At 37.1% G+C, this 22359-nt stretch overlaps 1 protein-coding gene across 2 annotated transcripts; it reads left to right on the plus strand.

Annotated features, from left to right (window-relative positions):
* Positions 1 to 20192: 20192 nt before the first annotated feature.
* On the plus strand, positions 20193 to 22250 carry LOC143570318 (uncharacterized). 2 transcript variants are annotated; one of them, XM_077055996.1, is made up of 2 exons: positions 20193 to 20366; positions 21597 to 22250. In XM_077055996.1, exon 2 carries the CDS (start codon positions 21636 to 21638, stop codon positions 22035 to 22037), a length of 402 nt encoding a protein of 133 aa, XP_076912111.1. In that variant the 5' UTR covers positions 20193 to 20366; positions 21597 to 21635; the 3' UTR covers positions 22038 to 22250. The 2 variants fall into 2 exon arrangements, with proteins under 2 accessions (XP_076912111.1, XP_076912112.1); XM_077055997.1 differs by having other exon boundaries at positions 21602 to 22250.
* Positions 22251 to 22359: the final 109 nt, after the last annotated feature.

The raw sequence follows: 22359 nt of genomic DNA on the forward strand, positions 1-22359 counted from the left end.
GTTGTAAAGCCCATTAGGCATTTGATGTGACTTACTTCTCATGCATGCTTCCCTATATATATAGGAAGCATGCCATGAGAGTTGGTGGTTCATTGTTAATAAAAAAACCTTTTTGCCAAACTCTCATTCTCTCTCGACTTTCCCTCTTTCTCTCTAACCAACCGAAAATAACCTCTCAGGGTCCGAGACCGCTTAGGTGGCTTAGTGTGATTTCCGCTAACATTAAGCTCGGTTGATCCAAGATTATTGTTAGATCCACCCGCGTTGGGACCTACACAAGGAGATAAAAACATGCAAAATCCACATAACGTATAGGGAGAAAGTGGCTAGTGTGAGTTAAGGACTAATATAAGTGGCTGGTGTGAGTAATTGTTTTGGATATAGATGTTAATTTGCTATATGTTGGGCTACGGCATTGAAGTGCAGACCGCTTGTCTCATCCAGCAATACATGGCCTTGGTTATAACTAGCTTTTGAAGGAATACGGCTATGATATCAACTCAAACCAAAAAGAGTGTAACGGTATATTATTTGTGCATAGTAGTGTTACTTATGGGCTAAGAATATTACACTTGTATAGCTTCTATATCAGTCTAATATTTGTGACAAATGATTTTGATTTATAGATATATCTTCGTGAAGAAAGATGATCTTATAAACTCACGAGACAAATTAGGAATGTGGTAAAAGTTTATAATAAAATCCTGGGTGTTTACAGCTTGGTTTTCGATCAAATCATGAACTAAAGCATTATTATTATTATTATTATTATTATTATTATTATTATTAAAAACTGAAACCAAGATGACTAGCAAATCAAGAAAAGTCAATCATGTTATCACAATTGTCAATAACCAGTCAAAACTGTAACAAGGTGATGGAGACTAAACCCAAAATCAACATCATAAGTAAGATATACGTTAATGTCATGCGGTGGTGGAGTGATAAGGGAAAGACTTTATGTTTCATGTGATTCGGGTTCGATTCCTGCCCCCAATATTTAGTTTCAGAGGCACCAGGGTGATGATGGGAGATTAGACGAATATGTGGCTTTCACTAGTTGGATCCTTGAACTGAATAGGTTTTATCTCACCGCACTGTCGTGCCTTCGGGCGAGTGTTAACGGGCGTTGGCCTTAGGTGAGGGTTTATCCCGAATCAAAAAACGAGTGTATCCCAATGTGATGAATTTAACCAATAGCCGTTTGAAGGATACGCTTGTCGTTCAAAAAAAAGATTAACAAGGTAACAGTTTAACTTTTGATTAAATAAATCAGGAGATAAATGAAGAATCATAAGTGATGGCGTGAATGTATAAAAAGGAAAAGTCTTTCCTTCAATTCATCAATTTAATCATATATATATCGCCGTTTAGTAAATTATTTTATTTCCACCGTGGTAAAGTGGACAAATAATTACGCCGCATGACTTGAACGCTATGTTGTCGATATCGCCGATATATCGGTTATCAGTCCCTTGGCGATATATAAGTCAGAATATCGGTTCGGAATATCGGTACCGATAATATCAACGATATTTGACCAATTTTGGACTAATATTTGACGGATATATCACTGATATTCCCGATATCAGTATTTTAAGTCTTAATTATCAACTTTTAGTGTTCAATTTTATTGTTTTAAGTCTTAATCAATTCTTACTTGTTACGATTGTTAGTGTTTTGCAATTTCCAAAAGGTTAATTTGTTAATGGTAGGAGACTATACTGAATATTAGTGTTAAATTGCTATATATATGAATTTTACATGATATTAAAATTACCGATATCCTGCCGATATCTCACTGCAATAACCGATATCTCAGATATCGGTACTTGACCGATATCCGATATTTTTCCGCATTAACTGCTTAGCTTGTACGTTCGCTGAGTGAAAAATGTACACTCGCATGCGTAGTTGTAGTTCTGATATAGCGCCTAAAATAACGGCTATTTTTATTAATTTATTATGAATGGATGTTCGTTAACGGTTAACAAGAACGAATGTATATTATTTTATTTAACTACTAATATAGGGCCAATATTATATATTGTTTTTAGGATTGTATATGTTATTTTAGTTTACTTTTAGTCGGTGTAGTACGTACTCGATACGTTTATTTTGTATGTTTATTATGTAAACTTTGGAAAAATGGGAACCCTATAAAAGGGTTACTTTATCCATTTCTCAACAACTCAAACTCTTTCACAACTCTTAGAAATAAAGTTTTCTCTCTCCACTTATCTTTTTCTCTCTTAAATAACAAAACTAAGATCCAAGATCCGAGTGTCGTTGATGATTTCCGCTAACCAATAACACAGATTGATTCGAGTCAAGTTGTGAGATCCATCTAGAGGACCTACGTATATAATGAACTTATTTCTTTCTCCTATCGTATCATAAATATTTACGTGATTTACCATTTAGAATTGATAAAAAAATAGCGATTAAATACAATAAAGAACGTGTGTGAGCTAGTTTATGATATACACATGATAAAATATTGTCATGTAGAGGAAAGATATACATAAACATCTAAGTCATATAAGTGTTATAGTATTATTCGGCAAGCTTAATTGTATAGCTTGGAACGTAAAAAGAAATTTCTTTTTTTCTTTCGTTTTAAAACTGTTTTTGGGGTTCCAGAATTGGCGCTGGACAGGGTAAGCAAAGGCTACTATCAGAAAAAGATTATAATTGTTTTTTTAGGATATCCAAAGGCACTTCACGGGCGAGATTATGGTTCAAGTGCACGATGGCCCAGGTTGTGGTACGGAAAAAAATTAATGTAGTTTTAATTGTTTAACTAACTTAAATTGTATGTTACTATAGTTATTGGGAGACATGACGTGTGGTCGAGGTAACTGGTATTGGAAGTGGCTATTGTGAGTGGCACTTGATTATACGCAACAACTAGGGTTTAGAAGTGGAAGCGTGACGGCTATTGTCATTGGTGTGAGCAAATGCTTTGGGTGACAACTGACAACATAATATATATACATGGGAATAGGAAGTGAAGGCTACGTCTCATTATGTGTGAGCGTAATACGTGTATGTGGTAACAACTAGGATTATGAGTACCTTGCCTAAGGAAGAGTTGTATGTGAATTATGTGCATAATAATAGAGTTAAATAAGGACAATATATAGAGAGAATGATGTTACATTGGGATATTTCTAAATATTATAATGATATAACTAGTCTAGCATTAGTGAGATATGTGATTTTAGTTTGTCTTTTCATACCTCGGTTGGAAAAGACGACATTGAAAACTACTGAAACAAAGTGGAAATGTGGTAAAGGTTTTATAAAAACATCGAGTTTTCGGGGTTGGGATAATCGACGTCAACACCACCTTTGTCTATGGTAATTTATCTGAGATGTGTGTATGATACAACCTCCCTACTATGTCCACCCAACTTTCCCACATCATATCTGCATCTCTATTTGGCTTTAGTGAGTGTGCTTCGGATACTTTGTTATTTGTTTATTACCGATATTCAATCACTTATTACGTGCTCGTATATATTGATGATGTTCTTATGACCGAGAGTTATTTCGTCTTTTGCATCCGAGGTGATTTAGAAGTCATATACTTAGTCTACTCTTAGACTTGGCCAGATTGAGCTATTTTCTTATAATAAAAGTCACATTCTTTCATGATACTTTACACCTGTCTTAGCGATGTTATTTTTTCAGAACTTCTACATCACACTAGCTTAGCTCAATGCAAACATCTTTCTAGTTTGGTTTCTATGTGTCAATAGCTCTATCACTATTCTTGATCTATAGGCAGACCCTTACTTTATCATAGAATCATTGGAGCATTAAATTCTGAAATGTCCGATAAGGTTTCTCAATTTCTTCTTAAAGTTGTTGACTGATACTTGATAGAATTCAAACACATATTCTAAGGTATCTTTAGGATAGCATTACTCATGGGTTGACCATCTCTCCTTTATCTTTGACTATAATTTACTAATGCATAGATTGGTTATGTTCCGACTATTTGGTTAGTTGTTGTGTGTCTCGTTTAATTTTTGTTTCCAATCTTAATACTAATAGTTAGTGTGTAGCATCCAATTTTTGGGAATATTTGTAAAATATTCAATTTGTGTGAAGGGTTTATGTTCGTCAAGTGATTTCTTTTTAAACGTTAAATAAATGAAAATTTAAGTTAAAATGTTCATGTGTTGGTTATATGGTTAATATTGTTTACCTATGGTCGTGTTCCTAACTTACGTTTAGAATTTGGAGGGTTAACTATTCCAAAGGGTTAAACTTCTATTAATGTAGTCAAAGGGGAGAGTTGGTTAAACTAGAAAAAAAATGCGTGCCTTCTTTGAAGAACAACGGGAAACAATGGATAAGTTGATGATTAAAAATCAACCAAAGTGTTCTTCATCCTTAGGTGAATAACAAGTGTTGTAAGTAATTTATAAACTTGAAAGCCTAGTTGTTGATGTAACCTTATATTTAGAAATGAATGTTGATTGAAATGATATAAATCAGAAACGATTGTTGAAATGGGTTAGTTATATACTTATTTCATAGTCAAAGGACACATTAATCTCATTATTGAATAATGATTGGTGCGTTAATTAGGCTCTTTAATATGGTGGGGCTTTAAAGCCTCAACAGTGATCGCCACGTAAAAAACAAGGCATCGAAGCCCCTCTCTGTAATGCTCCATTGTAGTTTAAAGTCCCTTTAACTGTAAGATATTGGTAATTACTAGGTTGTTCTCATTGATAATAATGCATTACAATATATAGAGAATAATATGTAAACCCTAATCACCTACGATAGGCCCGTGGACTCACACTACATAATATAATCCAACACTCCCCCGCAGTCAGAGCGGAAGGAAACCAGAAGCTTAGACTGGAAAAAAAAACTAAAAACATAAAACAATAATAATAAGATAAATGTGCTTTGATCGACTTAGAAATCCAAACTTTTGCCAACAAATCCATATTTTACTTGATTTTATCATCCACGGGCTTCAATGATTTATTCGTAATCTTGCAAGAAACATGCAATGCGGCGGCGCAGCTACCAAAAGAAAAAGAAAACTAACAAACTAGCAGTGCGACGGCAGACTGTAGTCTAGCAGGCGGCGCGACGGAGGACCGAAGTCCAATAAGCGGCGGACCGAAGTCGGCGGCAATAGTAGGGACCGTAGTCCAATTAGCAGCAGACCGAAGTCGGCTGCAATAAATAAAAACAAAAGAGTTCGGCAGCACGACAGCAAGGAGCGGCTTGAGGAGTACGATCGGGGAGTGGAATGGTGGCTGAGATGCTATCGTAGCATCATCAAAAGCTCAAAGTACATGTTCATGTCATGGTAGCCATGGAGAAACCTTAAAATTGTAAAACAAACACCAAAAATAAATTCGACCCGTGCGTGGATCACTTCTGCTTTGTTTGGGAATCAAGATTTAATTCAAAACAATCTTATCTTGGCGTGCAAGAATGGATGGAGCCTCACGTAAACCAACAAGATATTAAACCTTTGAATGAAAGGTGCGGCTAATAAAAGGATGGTTTTGATGGCGGCGATGGACGAAAAGACTTAGATAAGTGATAACAAAGCTTTATTTGAATGAAAACTAAATATAGAAAAGAAGAAACGAAACTGTTAAACGAAGGTGGGACAGGGCGGCGGCGAAGGTGGCACGCCGCCCTGTCTAGGGTTTGAACTCGACGGCGACGGCTAGGGTTTGTTTGTGTTTGGGGCAGCGAAAGTGGTAGAGGTTGGCTGTGATACCATGTAAGATATTGGTAATTACTAGGTTGTTCTCATTGATAATAATGCATTACAATATATAGAGAATAATATGTAAACCGTAATAACCTAAGGTAGGCTCGTGGGCTCACACTATATAATATAATCCAATATTAACATCCCATTATATATATATATATATATATATATATATATATATATGGGTGGGATCTAGTAAAAACTCCTCTTAAAGAGAAAACTTAAAAACTTTAAAAAATAATTTTTAACTTTTTTTAAAAAAATTTTTTAAGTTTCTTTTTTTTTCCATTATTCTTATATGTTGTTATTGGTTCAAAAAAAAAACTTGTCAGTAACCTCGTCGGTAAGTGCGCATGTGTAATAGTGTGCATTGCATATATGCATAAGTGTTTGTATTGCATAGAATACAACACTATTGAACATATTTGATACACACTATTATATATATGCAATATAAGACTAATACACACATCGAATACACATTAGTACGTATGTGTAATACAACATTAACTCACATGCGCATCACATCGAATTTTATTTTATTATTATTTTTTTTCCATATAATACAACACTACTACACATATCAATACACAAATATTGAATATATGCAATAAAACACTATTAAACTCAAAAATACATAGTAATACACATGTGTAAAACAACGGTATCGCACGGTAATACGTATGTGCATTACAGCGGTTGATGTTCGGGTATTTTGTATATATGTTAGTGTGTTAATTATGTAGTTTTGTTTAGTATATTGTTAGAACTTTGGTACTTCATACGTGCTTTTGTATTTTAGGTCATTGATCGTTAAAGACGTTAAATTGGAGACTTGTACGAGCATGGAATGATATCTTGGGAAGACCGAAGCATAAATTGAGTCTTAGGAAGTGTTAGAAGGATTCGGGAAGAGTTTGGATGAGAAACCTAAAGCCGATACTAAAACTGAACAAGATGGGTTCACAAAAAGTGACCATGAAGTAAAACGAGCATATCCTAGGCTAAAAAATGAGTTACGGAACCCATAATATATGAATTTTGGGTTTCTCAACGAGAGGAATATAAATATGAAGTTTTCTTGGACCATTGCGTAGCACGATGGTCCAGGGAGGGTGACCATCGCGCCACGGACGGAAAAGTTAGGGTTTGATGTTATATCTTGTTTTGACGACCTTAGACGCCCCCATTCAGTTTCAGGCAGTTTCTAGAGCAGCAAGAGGAGAAAACCTTCATTCCTATTCATCTCAAGGCCATAGATATGATCCAAATCATCCAAATCGAATACCGAGAGATGCCGAGACGCTGCTAGACCATTCGAGTCATATCCGGGATGTATAGTTTGTAATCTTTCAATTTATTTCTCATGTACTAGAACAACTAATTGTAATTGTTTTGATGTTAATCTATGAGTATTGATGTTTGGTATGTTCGTACAATCAGTCGGTTTAGGTTTATTTCGATCAGAACGATTAGTTTGTCGATTGCTATAATAATTGCTCATAGGATTGTTTGACCTGTTAATTGCAATAAAGCATACGTTTGCCCTTAGTTGAGTCACATTGGCAGGGACCGTTTGATAACCAGTGCCGTGTGTTAGCGAGCGTGGATGCCTAAGGTTTAACCGATTAGTAAGTCTGTAGTTGACACAAGATAGTTAATCTGTTAAGTTGCATGAGATTGCTGTTTGATTGCTTACTTGGATTCCCGGGTGTGATTTGCTTTATTTGATTAACTGAATCTTGAGTACTTGTTCGTTTCTTATACAACTAAATTGTTTGCTAGTGTGATTAGCACTTTGATAGAATTCACTTCATAATGTTAGGAATCGATTTCACTGCACACTGACCACATACTCCTCGTGGTTCGACACCATACTTACTCTGACTAGCTTAAGGTGATTAGGACACTGATTTACTTGTTTTTGACTAGATAGCGGCAGTCTAGCATCAAAATGGCGCCGTTGCCGAGGAGTTAGTGCGCTTAGTGTTTTGTGTTAATTGATTTCTTAGTTTAATTTAGTTTTTGTTTTTAATTTTAGTTTAGTTTTATTTTCCTATTTTATGCGGAGTGTGTTATTTGTGCAGGTAGCAGGTTTATGCACACCCGTCATTCAGGGAGACGGTCCCAACTGATTTACGAGCCAGAGATTAAACATTTAGCTCGGCAGAACCGAGCTCAGATCAGACAGCCGGATATGGAAGGTTAGAACCAGAACCAGAACCAAAATCAAAACCAAGACCCACCACCCGAAATTAAGGTTTTCCAACTCGAACCAAACCCACCGAATAATCACAACCCACCAAATAATGACCTACCACCACCAATACACACCAATCAACAACCCCAAAATTCAGCCCGACACTCCAGAAACCAAAACCGAAACCATGACAGACCCGGGCCATCAGCCCCGAACAATACCCCTCGTCACCCACAGCCGATTATTCAAGATTTTGACTATGTCAGTATTCACAATGAAGACGATGAAGAGGGAGATAAGGAGGAATTTTGGGCCGAGAAATGACAATGCGGGTTTGCGTGTTGAAGAGGTTGAGGAACCGGTTAGGGTAAGAGGTAACAGGTGGAGGAACAGGAATCTTGATCGAGGTGGTATAGGAAGATATCGGGAGGAACAGAGACAGCCGATTCAGGTTAATCGGGGAGGTTTTGAGGAACCAAGGGCCAGACAAAGGAATTACAGGCCTCCAGTTCAGGGTGTTAACAGTCGGTTCAGACCGGCTATATTAGATGGTGCATCACCGATTGTCCCACAGTTGCGTGTTCAGGGACAGCCGACATTTAAATCCCGTCCGTCCTACATCAACATAGTTCCCCATTTTCACAGACTGGGATCAGAAGACCCGTATTCACACTTGTCAGATTTTTCACCTATTTGCGGGTCTATTGGTGATGATACTTATGATCAGGATGAGGTCTGGTTGCGGTTGTTCCAGTGTTCATTAAAAGACAAGGCAAAACACTGGTTCAACTCTCTACCGATGCACAGTATTGAGAGCTGGGCCGAGATGCAGCAGGTTTTCCTTAACAAGTATTATTCGCAGTCGAAGACTAACGAAGGCCAGATGGAGATTCGACATTTTTCACAGTCACCGGGTGAGTTATTTCATGAGTCATTTATTCGTTATAAGAAGATGATCAGGAAATGCCTGCACCACCAGATTGAGTTGTGGGAATTAGTGAAGTGTTTTGTTGACGGGTTGACTTACGAGGACAGAAAGTATTTGAAATCGTCATGTAATGGGATGTTGTTGAACCAACCAGAAGAGGATGATTGGGATTTCCTTGAGTTTATGTGTGAGGATTCCAAGTCGGAAGCCGCAGCTGAATGAAGACGAAAAGTCGAGGTCACCCGAACAGTTAAATCAGCCTCGAGCGAGTCAGACAGAATTGCAGAGTTGGAACGGGAACTCGCGGGTTATCGAAAAGAAAATAAGAAAGAGGTTGGTAAGGTCGAGGTGAAATTCCCGGTTTGTGCAGACTGTGGTGAGTTGGGTCATAAGACAGAAAAATTGCCCCGGATTTGATGATGATGACGAGTACCCTGATGAGGAGGAAGTCAATTACGCGTACGGGGATTCCAACAAGGGTTTGATTCAAACACCTATCACCCGGGCCTAAGGAATCACCCGAATTTCAGATACGGGAACGCTTCAAGTCAGTCAAATCCGAACTTTCAGGGGTCCAATCAGAACCGACAACAGGACAGCTACCGCCAGGGCGGTTATCAGCAGGGTTCGAACAGTCAGAATAACAGTCGGGGGTATAACAGAGATGGTTACCGGGGTAGCAGTTCATCGGGTGATCAGAATCAGGATCGGCAGAAAAGTAGTTCGGGTAATATAGATGAGTCAATTCATACAAAACTCGATGCATTGTTGAAGCTTGTGTCAGATAATCAGAAGGAAATGCAGAGACAGTTCGAGTTGAGAGACAATTCAGCAGAAGCTATGTCTAAGCAGATTGGTCAGCTTGCAGCAGACGTGGCGAGATTTCAAAAGAATGCGGGTCAGCTACCGAGCGATACCACACTGAACCCGCAACATGCCAGTTCAAGCTCTAAGAAAGGTAATAATGTGCACATCAACGCGGTAAGTCTTTTACCTCATTTTGAAATTACCTGTGTTGAAGTTGAGTCACCACCGCAGGTTGTTGAGGCGGTGGTGAATGATGTTAGTGATGAGAATGAATGTGTTGGTCAAAATGAAATGGTTTTCCAAAATGAAGTTAAATTAAAAACTGATGAGTTATCTTTTTGTGAAAACTGCACCTGTGAGAAATGTTTAAATAGCAAATCGACCAACACGGATGATGAGGAGTTGGAGGATAATACCACCTCAAGTAAACTCCAAGACCCGGGAATGCCATTTTTATCAATTCAAATTGGAGATTTTAAAACTGATCGGGTACTTCTAGACCTTGGAGCGTGTGTTAGTGTCATGCCCGGCAGTTTATATGATCAGTATGAGTTTGGCCGTTAGATAGTTTAAACACCACCGTGGTGTTGGCAAATCAAACTCATACACAAGCCCGGGGCATGGTCACTAATGTAATGATTCAAGTGGATGAATTTTGCTACCCAGTTGACTTCCTTGTACTTGATTATGCGAATGGTAATATTAAACAATCTGAAGTCATACTGGGTAGGCCGTTCCTAGCCACAGCACATGCGGAAATTGATTGTGCTGAGGGATTTTTGGGCATTAAGTGTGGGAACCATGTTAAGCGGTTATTATTGTTTGAAAATGCTACTAACCCTCTTGTTGACAAATGTGTACCATCATGCACAAATCATACAAGAGAGGGATTTTTTGTAACTGACAGGAATGAGCTGAAAAGTAGCATGAAGAGAAAAGGATGGAATGAGAGATTCATTAAGATGAAAGATGGTAAGAAACCGATAGCAAGGATGGGAAGGAGAGAAAAGGAATTGATGAGTTCCATGGTGACCTCATCGGCTTATGAAAATACTTGAGGCATTCGAGACATTGTCGAGCTGTAGACACACAATTCAGCGCTGACCGGGAGGCAACCCGGGGTTTGTAAATGTGTTCTAGTTTGTTTGTTTTTTTGTTGAGTTGTTGTTTGACTTTTGTCTCGAGTTTTGTGCAGCAAATCCCAAGTGTGGGGAGGTTTTGGTGAAGTGCAAGTCATGGAAGTTTGGTAAGCATTTGGTTAATTTCACGTCTATCCAGGTACGTGTATATTTTGTTGTATTGGAACTTTGTGGGTGTGGTTCACTATAAACCCTCACAAGACCTCACTCGTCCACCCGGGCTACCGGGGGTTCAAAGGGCTTGTTGCATACGCTAAATGCAACCGTCATTCCTACGAAAGTGAGTTCGGTCTTTTCTTATTTTTAATTAATTAACACAACTTTTTATGGAACTGACTAACTCGGCTCGGTAATGATTTTTATAATATAATAATATTAACTCTCAAAAGACCTAAGTATGTATACTTGTGAGTGGTTGCTTATACATGTCTCGAGATTTGTGCAGATGTAGTTAGTCAGTATTGATCAGTTGTGGAGACGTGTGTCACGAGTATGTGAGAGTTGTGGGCCGAGTTTAGCATTGCATTGTCATTATCATCAGGTGATTTCGGTTTCATAAACAGTTTTGTTATTTTTTATATTTTCTTTTTAGTTTTTTAGAAATGTAATTGTAGAATTTGCGTAAACCCATCACATTTGTTCCCCGAGTTTTTAAGTAGTTAAACTGTCAGTTCAACCCCGTCCCTAAATGTTTATTAATTGTTTTATTATTTTAACATTGAGGACAATGTCAACCTCAAGTGTGGGGATGGGGGAAAATTGAAAAATTTTAGCCCGATAGTACCTCGAACAGTATTCAGAAACTTAAGTTATTAACTGTCACTTATTGCTATTAATGCCAAGTTAGAGGTTTTTGGTCATGGTTGGTTTTTCAGCTTCTCGATAGTTTTCCCGACAAATGTTTTTAAAAATGAGAAGTTGAAAATGGAATCGTTTAGGCGGGGATAACGAGTCAAGCGGACAGGTATACATGTTTCATATCGGCAGCCCATATTTCTAGACATATTGTGAGATTAGCTCCTATACTTAATACACATATTATATAATAGATATAAAACATGTCTTGCCATTTATTGAAGGAAACCGGCATGTTTTACAGAATTAGAACTTGCTTGTCACATGTTTTTCAAGATCTTAATACCACCACCTGTATGGAGATTAGGATTTTAGAAAACCCATTCCGTACATATTTTCCTCACTAAATAAATTCCTTACCCGACATTATCCCCTGGGAGCCCGTTTGGACCATATTCCTTTTTCGTTTGTTAAACTAAATATTACACACCATTTCAGCCTTGGCCTTTATTTTATTTTTACCCGTGTGATGAAATCCAGTTCGTTATCGAGTTGTATATATCGAGTTGTAAAGTTTTCAAGTTATGAGTTGTAATTATCAGTTAATTCAATTATTGATGTCTAAAAAAAAAAGAAAAAAAATTAAAAAATCAGCAAAAAGACAAAAAGAAGTTATCAGTTCAGTATTTTCAGTTGCTATTAGCAGTTGAGTATGTAAATAGCAGTTGATTGTGTATTTGGTTCGTTTGTATTCGCGAGTCTGTATATTGGTTTGTTTAACTGGGTTTCATCCACCTGAGTCACTAAATAAGCCCAATCCGCACCCAAACCTAAGCCTCAGCAAAACCTTAGTCCGAATCTTTATGCAACCGGTGGTTAATGGGTGGAGATAAGACTGACCTGCAAGCGTATTCAGTTGTAACTCATATTAGGTATTTTGAGGGCAGAGACATATACTAGCATATCTTTTGCTAGTCCAGATATTAAACCGAGTGGAGTGTTGATAGTGTGAGGGGTATGAACATGTATGCCCTAACCGGAAACAAAGTACACTTGTCTGGGTGATTCTATAGTTTTATTGTAGCATTAACTTTATTTGTGGGTCGTCAATCTAGAAAGTGTCAGTCTGGAAAACTGGGTATGACCTTAAACCTTGCTAGTATTAATGGTGATAATTGATATACCTATGATGGAGATTGATGTTTGCTTTAGAGTTTTGCTTCAGGGAAAGCAAAAGATAAGTGTGGGGATGTGATGTTCGGGTATTTTGTATATATATTAGTGTGTTAATTATGTAGTTTTGTTTAGTATATTGTTAGAACTTTGGTACTTCATACGTGCTTTTGTATTTCAGGTCATTGATCGTTAAAGACGTTAAATTGGAGACTTGTACGAGCATGGAATGATATCTTGGGAAGACCAAAGCATAAATTGAAGTCTTAGGAAGTTTTAGAAGGATTTGGGAAGAGTTTGGATGAGAAACCTAAAGCCGATACTAAAACTGAACAAGATGGGTTCACAAAAAGTGACCAAGAAGTAAAACGAGCATATCCTAGGCTAGAAAATGAGTTACGGAACCCATAATATATGAATTTTGGGTTTCTCAACGAGAGGAATATAAATATGAAGTTTTCTTGGACCATCGCGTAGCACAATGGTCCAGGGAGGGTGACCATCGCGCCAAAATATCAATTGAGCTCTTATTACGGTTCAAAATATCACGTTTAAACGTTCTGAACAAAACTGAAGACACTAAAACGTTCTGACCAAAACAAATTTAAACGTTCAAGTTAAACGTTCTGACCAAATCGAACACCTTTAAACGTTCAAGTAATACGTTAAATTACCCTCAATTAATACTCTTAAACTAATACGTTCAAAAGTTCAAGTTTAAACGTTCAATTACCCTCAATTAATTAAACTAATACGTTCACAATATGCACTTGACAGGTTGACACCATCCATCCGCCATGGAAGCTCTCAGAGCTCCCACTCCTGTTTTTCAACCTTCAGTCATCAAATCCCAATTATTCAATTTCAAACCCATTTCCACTCTCTCAATCACTACAAATAAACCCAAATTCAAAACCTTTACCGCAGTTTCAACCGAACAACCCATATCCCCACCTGAAGAACAGACCGAAATTATTAACGAAGATGAAGAGCAATTCGACTAGTTCTCTTAGTGGTACGCACTCATGCCCGTCTGCTATCTCGACAAACGGGCTCCACACGAGAAGAAGGTGATGGGGCTGGATGTGGTGGTGTGGTGGGATAAGAACGAGAATGCGTGGAAGGTGTTCGACGATATGTGTCCTCACAGATTGGCCCCGCTTTCTGAAGGAAGGATCGATCAGTGGGGCCGGTTGCAGTCCGTGTACCATGGATGGTGCTTTAATGGCTCCGGTGACTACAAATTGATCCCTCAAGCGCCCCAAGATGGTCCTCCGGTACATTACATGATGTTTTTCGCGTCATTCTATTGTTACGCATTCGTTATTACGCATTCATTATTACGTTTTCGAAGTTTATACGTTCAATTCAAAAGTTCAAGTTTATACGTTCAGCTTATACATTCAAAGTTAACAAAAAAAATTTTGAAGTTCAGCTTATACATTTAGACCTTTAAACGTTCAGTAACATAAAACTTGAACAAACCTTAAACGTTCAGAAGCTCGGATATGAATTTAAACATCTGTATCATGAAATTGAACACTGAAATCACTTCATGTAATCTCGTAATCATCAAACAATCATCAATCGACCTTCAATTTTATCACAGACATCATCATATGAACAAAATATGGAACGTCTGTAACTGGGTTTCCGCAAATGGCGTATTTCATTCAATTCAATTGAAGCATGTGTCTGCAAATGGCGTCGGTAACGATGGTTGAATCGACGCAATGGTTAATTAGGATGGAAACGATTTGAAATAATTTACAAATTTGCCACCGTGTGTTTTTTGAAATCTAGGGCTGAGGGTGTCCCGTACGTAATGTATGATAAACGATTATTGTATTATATATATATATATATATATATATATTGTATGTGTGTGTATAAGAGGGAGGGAGAGAGAGAGAGAGAGAGAGAGAGAGAGAGGAAAACACATGGTCCCACCACCACTTTCTCTTAGGCGGCGGCCATCATGAGCCCCCCCCCCCCCCCCCAATGCGGTGTTCCCTCTCAATAACACCCCCAAAAAAGTCCACAATACCACCCATAACGTGCAGCCTTAGGGTAATGAGAAATGTTTTTTTTTTCTTTTTTTGCCTAGGATTGATAGTAAGACCAAACGGCGTGCACTATATAGGGGCGGTAAAGGGGTGATATAGAGGGGCTTTGAAGCCTCAAACACCACGCCAGGGCTTTATGGGATGGGGCTTCATGTGGTTACCCGGGCGGTAAGGGGAAGGAGGTCGGGCCATGGTGCTTTTCACTCTCTCTCTCTCTCTCTCTCTCTCTATTGTATGTATGTACGTACAATGTAAGGCCCCGACCCGGGTGCCCTACTTTCACTCTGGTCGGATTTACTCATTCACATAATTCGTAAAATCTGAGTTAATTAAAACATTTCGCGGAAATAAAAGTCATTCATTCATATATAACATAAACATCTTGTCTTAAAATATCATAACATAGGTCTTTAAACATAAGTCATAAATGACACGATAGTCTTCTTCAAAGCGATTCCAGTCTTCCTCTTATTGCCACGTGTCCTCATCAAGCAACTTGTCTCATTCTACTTGCCTGCGTGCATACTAAAAGTCAGCTACGCTGAGTGAGTTCTAGTTATTTAACATACATTACGTTCACTTACTTACTAATACGCGTCTGAAGATACGTATTAATACTTACCTGTTCATCTATTACTCAAACATACATACATACATTTATACTTCTTGCTGACTACATACCTCGGATACTTTAAAGATCCGGTCCACACATACCTTAGATATTATAAGGGTCCAGACCCTACATACCTCGGAATTAATAAGGATCCGGTGTCCTACATACCTTGTATATCCTCAGAGTCCGGTCCCTACTTACATTTGGATATTATAAGGGTCCAGTGCCCTACATACCTCAGTTATTATTAGGGCCCGGTGCCCTCTAACATACCATACCATTCTACCTTCGTTACATTTTCATTCTACTTCCTTCAATCATAACTAATATAACAACTACGTGCATACTAGTTAAACAATCCATATCATTCACATTCATATGCAAACATATATCTAACATACACTTACCATTTAAGTTAAGTGTATAAATCTAAACACATCGTATAATGCACACAGCCCCGAAAACATAACACATAAAAGGGGCTAGAACTCACCTGGATCCTGTTGCATTCATCGTTAATAGTAATTCCCTTCCTGAGCTGTGCGCGGCTAACTGTTTAATAATGTATATGTATTTATCCTCTATAAGTTAACGGGGTTAACTCTTTAGCTAACTGAGCCGACATGTATCCTTCTTATTTTGTTCATACTAATTTAATATTCTTAATCCTTCTTTATTATCTTTGTTTTTATATATATTATTCTTATTCATTATTAGTTCATATCCCTCACGTGTTTATAAGTTAACATCTTTAAGCGGGTTCGGGTTCGTTAGACGAGTCGGGTCTCAGGTTCGGGTTTTCCTTTAAGTTCTTGTATCCACATGCACTCTTAACATTATATTTATTATTTATTATTAAATTATTATTATTATTATTATTAACATAAGTCCGCCAAACACTCCTTCCTCCCCACTACCCAAATCTAGCCCCCCCCCCACCCTCCCTGCTCTCTGTCTTTTCCGGAGACCGGTTCCGGGTCGGGCTTGGGTTTTGGCTTCCTCATCCTGTTCCATGGCCTCACCACTGCCGCCACTTTGCTTCTTCTCCTTTCATTCCCTAACCGTGGCCACACCACTGCCGCCACTCCTTATTCCGGCGACCATTTTCACGAGGAAGAAGGCGGGTTCGAGTCCGAGAAGTGGCTAATGAGAGGCACAGGGTTCGCGTGTCAGAACTTCGCTTCGCACGCCGGAACTTCGCTTCGCATGCCGGAGTTCGCACAGGGGGTTTCCCATAGTAGCTTCGCATGGGGTTCGCACGAGATGCGAATTTCAATAGTTCGTATAGAGGGGGTTTCGTGCGGATCTTTAGCTCGTCAGAACACGTTCTTTACCTCACCGGCTCAGATGGCGGCTATTGGCGACTTGTGTGAAGGACCAGGAGCATTTTGGGTCCTTTGGATCATATCTGGGTTTTGGTTACGAGATTCCTCAAGCTGGTTAGGGTTTAGATCTGGGCTCGGGTCCTTAACCTTGGCCGAGCAGTCTGGGTTCGGGTTCTCATTGCACTCGTTTGTAACAGTTTGCTATTTGTATTATTTATTTTTCTTATTTTGCTAAATCCCTTATTCTTATTGTTATTGCTAGATTTGATTGAATCTTGTTTGTATCAAGTTTGTTTATGCCGGCTCGACTCGGTTCATTTTACGTTAATCTTCCAAGGATTCATTCATTCATATTTATTATTAGATCTTCAAAAAAAAATAAAATGAACTAATAACGAAATTAATGTTTACCTTTTGGTGAGATTGAACTAGATCTAGGATGGATATATTTGGTGTTCAAGGGAATTATGTTGATGGTGGAATGATAAGGATGGAAAATCTAAGGTTTTAGGGATTTAAATAGGTAAAGCCCAAAGGCTTTTGGCCCATAATCTCACCCAAGTCCATTAACCTCTCTTAATCTTATCCATATTCGATATATAATCTAATTAATTTAACGAGTTCACATGGCACGGTAACTAAAATAAAACTCGAAACATTTATTTATTCATTTATCGAAACTAGGGCGTTACATATAATAAGAGGCTTTAAACCACACCGGAGTTTTATGGAGAGAGGCTTTAAAACCCCATTTCCTGCATGACGATAACGTGGAGGAGGGCGGTAAAGCCCCTCCACAATCGAAGAATTGACACAACTAAACGTGGACTACCTAATTACCAGTTCGTTAACATAAAACTTAACATATATCAATGATTAACGGAAAATGGTTCAATGCCTATAAGAACTTAATCCTAAATGTTGATGAACGCAAACCAAATAATTGATGATAAGCGAAAGTCCCAGAAAAACAACTGTTTAATCAGTTCCAATAAAATATAGATTTAATCAATTAAAAGATTAATCAAAACTAAATCCCAATACATGTAATGTTTATAAAAATAATCAGTTCATTATGCGAACCCTACACCTGAAGAGGTCACCGGTGGTTTAGTCTTGCATTTGCATCATCAATCATTCAATTGTTGAGTTGAATCTTCAAACCGTGGAGGAATCGATCTCAATACCCCAAAATGGCTGGAAGAAGTTCAGTTTTCGTAACCCTAAGTTTATGTTTATATATGAGGTCAAAAAGTTAATTTTCGCGTCTTTTTACGAACTTGGTCGCAAATTATGCTCATGGGACTGCAAGTTGCGGCCTTTCTCCCAAAACTGCCTTATCTACGCTAGTACTTGCGACCTTTCTCATCAGACCGGACCATAAATTACGGCCCTGGCGGCGCAACTTGTGGCCTGTCTGGTCTTCTTATTTTTCCTACATATCTTGACTACCCGTCCCATTCTTCTTCGTATTAACTCTTGAGCATCATCCCAATAGCTTTCATTAAGCTTCGTTTAGCTCCACACCTGCAATCATAAAAGATCTGAAAGTAATCGTGTTCGATATATATAAATAGCTAAAGCACACTATATTAGATATTAAAAACACATTCTTTTACCCACACATCAGGTAGCAAACTTGATTTATTAATCAAGCCATCAATCTATCAATCACTAGGTCTACTCTCAACGCCTAGATTGTGAAATCAAGTTTTCTTAATAGTAATATTTGGGTGTTAGCCAATTCTTGTTACGTGTTCTTGAATACTGATTGTTAGTCTGATTCTCAATTAATCACTTTAGATTGCACAACCAAAAGAGGGCTAGGTTAATACTTAATGGGAAGAATAACACAGCCACATAGAATGATGATAAAAACAACAATATCGAGCACACATAAACATCATATAAGATAAAAAAAAAATTAGTTTTACTAAGACAAATTAAGCTTCATAATTCAAGTCAAACAACGTTGATCTTTACTCGGTGACCAACTTCACACCAAAAGATGTTATTTAAGCGAACACTTCACAGCCAAGCTCTAAAATCATAATTTTCTATCTAGAATCACCTCTAATAATAGATGGCAATGAAATTCAAACCCGGCTGGAATACCCGAAACATTTGGACGGGTATAGGGCCCGGTAATTGGGTGTGGGACCTAATATGGGATTGCTTTTGAATTTTTTTACGGTTATGGAACGGACATGGGATTTGTGATATACCCGTTTACCTAGCCTGATAGCATATACCCGTTTACTTGATTATATATCCAACATGATTTTTTAGTATGTACGATATATAAATATATAATATACCTAGTTTTTACCAATCCGATTAATAGTAAGTATATATGATATATAATATACGTGATCTGTATTAAATATACACGGTATATAGTATACTCGAAAACCTCGAGTATACATAATACCTAGTGGGTAATTGCCCAATAGATACCCGATGAGTTTTGGGCCGGGTATGGGACAAACTTTAATAATCGGGTATGGGGTTGGGATTACATAAACGCGTCTCAAAACCGACTCATTCTCATCCTTATCTAACAGTGGGTTAGAAGATCTAAATGTTAAACTCCTAACTCTGCCGTCAAGTTGATTTAAATAACCCAAAATTCGGGTTTCTTAGCTTACCGAGAGACGACCAGTATCATGTTATACGGTTATATCACGGCTGATTTTTTGGGCTACTTCTACTCTATCTAATATGGTTGGTATCATGTCTTACATACCCTATTGTCTCTTATTTTTCTTGAATTCTTCAACATGTCCAATATTGATTCTGCCATGTCATTGTTTCTTTGGTTTTGTCAAAATTGTTCAAAACAACAAATAAACATGCAAATTCAAAGTTTTACGTAATTAAGTACTAAACCTTATCGAATCTACAAATAAAAACTAGTTAAATTTAGGACTAGTGTGTTATAATTGTATGTGCATAAATTAGAACAAAGGAGTTTTAATATTTTGAAAACCTAATTTTAGTATGAACAAATGAGTTTATGTCTTCTTTATTAAAAGGTAAACAGTTTTTAAAATTTCATCAAAACAACAAGCTCACACAGTCACACTTTTTTCTTTGTAAATTAAACATAATTTAAAATGATGTCATATTCTAGACATGGGATAGAAGGGATCACATTTATGAAAATAATACTTTATTAATATGTAGATTTCAGACCCTTCACTATATCCACCCTTCACTCTTCAGAATTCAGACCCCTTTTAAGATTGAGATTTCCTCCCACAGAGTAGACCCTACACTATGCCCATTTCAACATTATAATCTCTCTCATCTCACTCTGTATCATCTTCTTCTTCTTCCATATCTGCCCATCCCCTCTTGCCTTGGGACCACTTCACCTCATTCATTCTATCCCCAAATCACCTATCTATCTTTCTTCATCAGGGTTTGGTGTTTCTTGCTTAAATTCACAATCTTTTTTTAACTATTTCAAAAACCATACATGTTCAAGACATTAAGATGCTTTGATAGATTGATTGATTGATACAACTTACTGCCTCTTCTTACATCTCACATGGTTAGTTTCTTTCTTTTAATTTGATTTTGTTATGTGGTCATTTTTCAAGATTCTTCATTTATCTTGTAATGTAAGTCAAGGATCTTGTCTTTTTAATCAAGGTAAAACAAAACCCTTTTCATATACCTTCCAAAATCTTTAAACAACTCATGCATTTCTTGTTTTTTAGGGGTTTATGTTATTATGCAGTTGGTTCTGCATATGCTGTTCTGAAATGATTTTATTTTTAAATTTTGGTGCATACCCTTTTAGATTTGAAGGTTTTGAAATTTTTAAGCTTTGTATTTTTACTGTTTTGTTCTTCCCTGTTCTTTAATCCACTCATGCATTATTTATACCTTTTTATGCTTTTATGTTATTATGTTGATTTTGTAAATACACTTTTGAAATGCTTTTGTTTCAAGTTTAGTTTCATACCTATGATTTGGATTTGGATATATCAAGTTTGTTGTTGATAAAAATTGAATATTTTTCATTTAATTTGGTAGAACAGCTTCTGTGTGTTCTTGAATCTTGATTTGAATACTTTTGAGTTTGTTAAGCTTTATTCTCTGACTGTTTTACCCTTCCTTGATCTTTAATCAACTCATGCATTTATGTTCTTTACTTTTTCTAGGGTTTACACTCTGAAATGATTTTGTTTCAACTTTAGTTACATAGGCATGATTTGGATTTGAGTATATTAAGTTTATCTTTTTTCATTTGATTTGGCATAATAGCTTCTGTTTCTTGAACCTGATTTGGATACTTTGTGTTGGTTACGCTTTATTCTTTTGACTGTTTTACCCTTGCCTGATCTTTAATCAGCTCATGCAGTTCTATTCTTTACTTGTTCTAGGGTTTACGCTTTTGAAATGATTCTGTTTCAAGTTTAGTTACATACCCATGATGTGGATTTGAATCTTTCATGTTTTTTCTTGATAAAAACTGAATCTTTCATGTTTGTTCTTGATAAAAACTGAATCTTTCATGTTTGTTCTTGATAAAAGTTGAATCTTTCATGTTGTTCTTGATAAAAACTGAATCTTTCATGTTTGTTCTCTATAAAAATTGAATCTTTCATGTTTGTTCTTGATAAAATTGAATCTTTCATGTTTGTTCTTGATAAAATTGAATCTTTCATGTTAGTACTTGGTAAAGATTGAATCGTTCATGTTTATTCTTGATAAAAACCAAATATTTTATGTTGGTTCTTGATAAAAACTGAATCTTTTTCACTTGATTTGACAGAACAGCTTCTGTGTTTCTTGAATCTTGATTTCTGTAAGTATGGGTAGGGGTAGAGGAAAGGCTAAGAAGTTCACTTTGACTAGCAATGATGATACCGGAAGCGGTGAAGAAGAACGAATTCCCGCCCAAAAGAAAAGGGGCAGGCCTCTAAAACCATCTGCAGATGACATCGATGAAGATATTGAAAAGATAGAGGATGAAGCGAACACTAAATCAAATGATGTTGCATCAGACAAAGATGTGAAGGTTACCGAGAATGGAAAAAAGAGAAAACGAAGCAAGCAGTCAAAAGACGAGGGCGATTTGGTCAAAGAGGAAAGTGAGGTTGGAACTCAGCCAAACACGAGTGAGTTGACTCAGGTTAACGGTTTTCGACATGTTGGGAGTAGGAGGAAAAGTAAGCCGCGCCGTGCAGCTGAAGCTGGTGTTGAATGCAAATGAAATTAGTAAATCCCAGTCTCATTTTGGTAATTTGGTATCTATTCTGTTTGTTTTTTGGTAAGTAGTTTATGGTATGATTGAATGGTAATCGCAGACTATTATAATTTAAATTTTTGCATCATATCTGTTGCATAGATCGTCTTCTAAATGTCTTTGTTCATTTTGTCCTGTTTTCGGTTAATTATATAGTCTAAATATGTTCTTTATGTTCTTGATTTATTTTTTGTTTAATCATCAGCATGATATGCAAACATGTTATATGAAACTCGGGATGTCGATCGTTTGTGAATTTACTAAAATACCCATGATCATAGACTAGCAA

Source organism: Bidens hawaiensis, unplaced genomic scaffold (genome assembly GCF_021521415.1).
Source record: "Bidens hawaiensis isolate Kalapana, Puna unplaced genomic scaffold, B.hawaiensis_p1.1 tig00024868_1, whole genome shotgun sequence".
NCBI classification, from domain to species: Eukaryota; Viridiplantae; Streptophyta; class Magnoliopsida; order Asterales; family Asteraceae; genus Bidens; species Bidens hawaiensis.

Excerpts from the sequence above, each read along its gene's own strand:
- LOC143570318 (XM_077055996.1), top strand. The coding sequence starts at position 21,636 with ATGGGTAGGGGTAGAGGAAAGGCTAAGAAGTTCACTTTGACTAGCAAT.